Source organism: Priapulus caudatus, unplaced genomic scaffold (genome assembly GCF_000485595.1).
Source record: "Priapulus caudatus unplaced genomic scaffold, Priapulus_caudatus-5.0.1 Scaffold1429, whole genome shotgun sequence".
NCBI classification, from domain to species: Eukaryota; Metazoa; Priapulida; class Priapulimorpha; order Priapulimorphida; family Priapulidae; genus Priapulus; species Priapulus caudatus.
Genome location: NW_014578490.1, coordinates 24329 through 26634, shown reverse-complemented (window position 1 = coordinate 26634; position 2306 = coordinate 24329). Strand labels below are relative to the sequence as shown.

At 40.8% G+C, this 2306-nt stretch overlaps 1 protein-coding gene across 1 annotated transcript in view; it reads right to left on the bottom strand.

The window, feature by feature from the left end:
* Positions 1-155: 155 nt before the first annotated feature.
* LOC106816599 (dnaJ homolog subfamily C member 17-like) overlaps positions 156-2306 on the bottom strand; it is a 5774-nt gene continuing 3623 nt past the window's right edge. The window contains exons 5-6 of the mRNA XM_014821218.1: positions 2032-2186; positions 156-1048 (exon numbers count right to left, since the gene is read on the bottom strand). Of these exons, the coding sequence (XP_014676704.1) occupies positions 899-1048; positions 2032-2186 (305 nt within the window). The 3' untranslated portion in view covers positions 156-898. The remainder of the gene's footprint in view (positions 1049-2031; positions 2187-2306) is intronic.

Below are 2306 nucleotides of genomic sequence, written 5' to 3'. Positions count from 1 at the left end.
ATTTTTATTGCATGTAATTCAACTACAAATACATGTACTGAAGACTTTTTCATGGAGAAAAAATCGGATGAATGCAATACTTGAATAGTGTTGAGCAGTTAAAATAATAACATTTCTGAGTGATACAGTACATTGTATGATACATAGTTCTGAGTGATACATGTTACATCAAAGCTTTACATATTGTTACAGGACCGTCACATGAATCTACGTGAATGACAATATGAAACGATTATTGTGTCCGTCGGTAATTAACGAACTATAGCGGCTGTTTAATCTGCTGTCGGCACTCGTGTAAAACACTATTTTTACTTTTATATATGAATCTAAGGTATATATGTTGACTCTAAAAAGCTCAAACTACTCGTCACAGATTGCCCTTGAAGAAAACATGTCCTTGAAATGTCATTGAAAAAATAATTAACACTTTTGTGGGAACCATGCAAACGTCTCCTGAGACATGTCTCATAATGACACCTGAGACATGTCTCATAACACCTGAGACATGCCTCATAACACCTAAGACATGTCTCATAACACCTGAGACACGCCTCATAACATCTGAAACATGTCTCATAACACCTGAGACATGTCTCACAACACCTGAGACATGTCTCATAACACCTGAGACATGTCTCACAACACCTGAGACATGTCTCACAACACCTGAGACAAGTCTCATAACACCTGAGACATGTCTCATAACACCTGAGACACGTCTCACAACACCTGAGACATGTCTCACAACACCTGAGACATGCCTCATAACACCTGAGACATGTCTCATAACACCTGAGACATGTTTCATAACCTGAGACATGCCTCATAACACCTGAGACATGTCTCATAACACCTGAGACATGTCTCATAATGTCACCTGAGACACGATGTCTCGGTCTCATGTCGACTCGTCCTCCTTCATGCGTTCGATGAGACGCCTCCGCTCCTCCTGCTGCCTCGCCCGCCTCAACACAAGATTCTCTCCATCCCGCGGCGCCTCGCTGGCGCCACCTGCAGGCGGACCGTCCGCCCGCTTCATTATTAGCTCCTGATATTATTAATATTATTGAATATTAATAATATTAGCATCATGCAATATTTTTAATTTAGGGTAAACCAGTTTTTAAAGTCACACAGACACACATACGCACACATTAACGGATGCTCACACGCGGGTGTGGTCGCACGCACGAGTGCGCGTGTATTATAGGCGTAAATTCACATTTTGTGCCTCGAGGGGGGGTGGAAAAGTTTCAGCTGAAATACGGTCATTTGGCTGGCAAACTTTTCACCGTGTTCTTAACGCCGTGGGCGATACCATCTGCGAGAGGGGAGTAAGGAATAAGTGATTACTTTTATTCACTGTTAATGTTACTGCCTGACACAGCAGATGAAGGGTTAGCATAAAGAACCAACATTTGTTTATTATTATTATTATTATTATTAAATTTTTATTGCATGTAATTCAACTACAAATACATGTACTGAAGACTTTTTCATGGAGAAAAAATCGGATGAATGCAATACTTGAATAGTGTTTTCGCAGTTAAAATAATAACATTTCTGATTGATACAGTACATTGTGTGATACATAGTTCTGAGTGATACATGTTACATCAAAGCTTTACATATTGTCACAGGACTGTGACATGAATCGACGTGAATGACAATATGAAACGATTATTGTGTACGGCGGTAATCGGCAAGCTATAGCGGCTGTTTAATCTGCTGTCGGCACTCGTGTAAAACACTATTTTTACTTTTATATATGAATCTAAAGGATATATGATGACTCTAAAAAGCTCAAACTACTCCTCACAGATTGCCCTTGAAAAAAACATGTCCTTGAAAAAATAATTAACACTTTTGTGGGAACCATGTGAAACCTCCTGAAACATGTCTCATAACACCTGAGACATGTCTCACAACACCTGAGACATGTCTCATAACACCTGAGACATGTCTCATAGCACCTGAGACATGCGTCATAACACCTGAGACATGCCTCATAACACCTGAGACATGTCTCACAACACCTGAGACAAGTCTCATAACACCTGAGACATGTCTCATAACACCTGAGACACGATGTCTCACAACACCTGAGACATGTCTCACAACACCTGAGACATGCCTCATAACACCTGAGACATGCCTCATAACACCTGAGACATGTCTCATAGCACCTGAGACATGCGTCATAACACCTGAGACATGCCTCACAACACCTGAGACATGTCTCACAACACCTGAGACATGTCTCATAACACCTGAGACATGCCTCACAACACCTAAAACATGTCTCA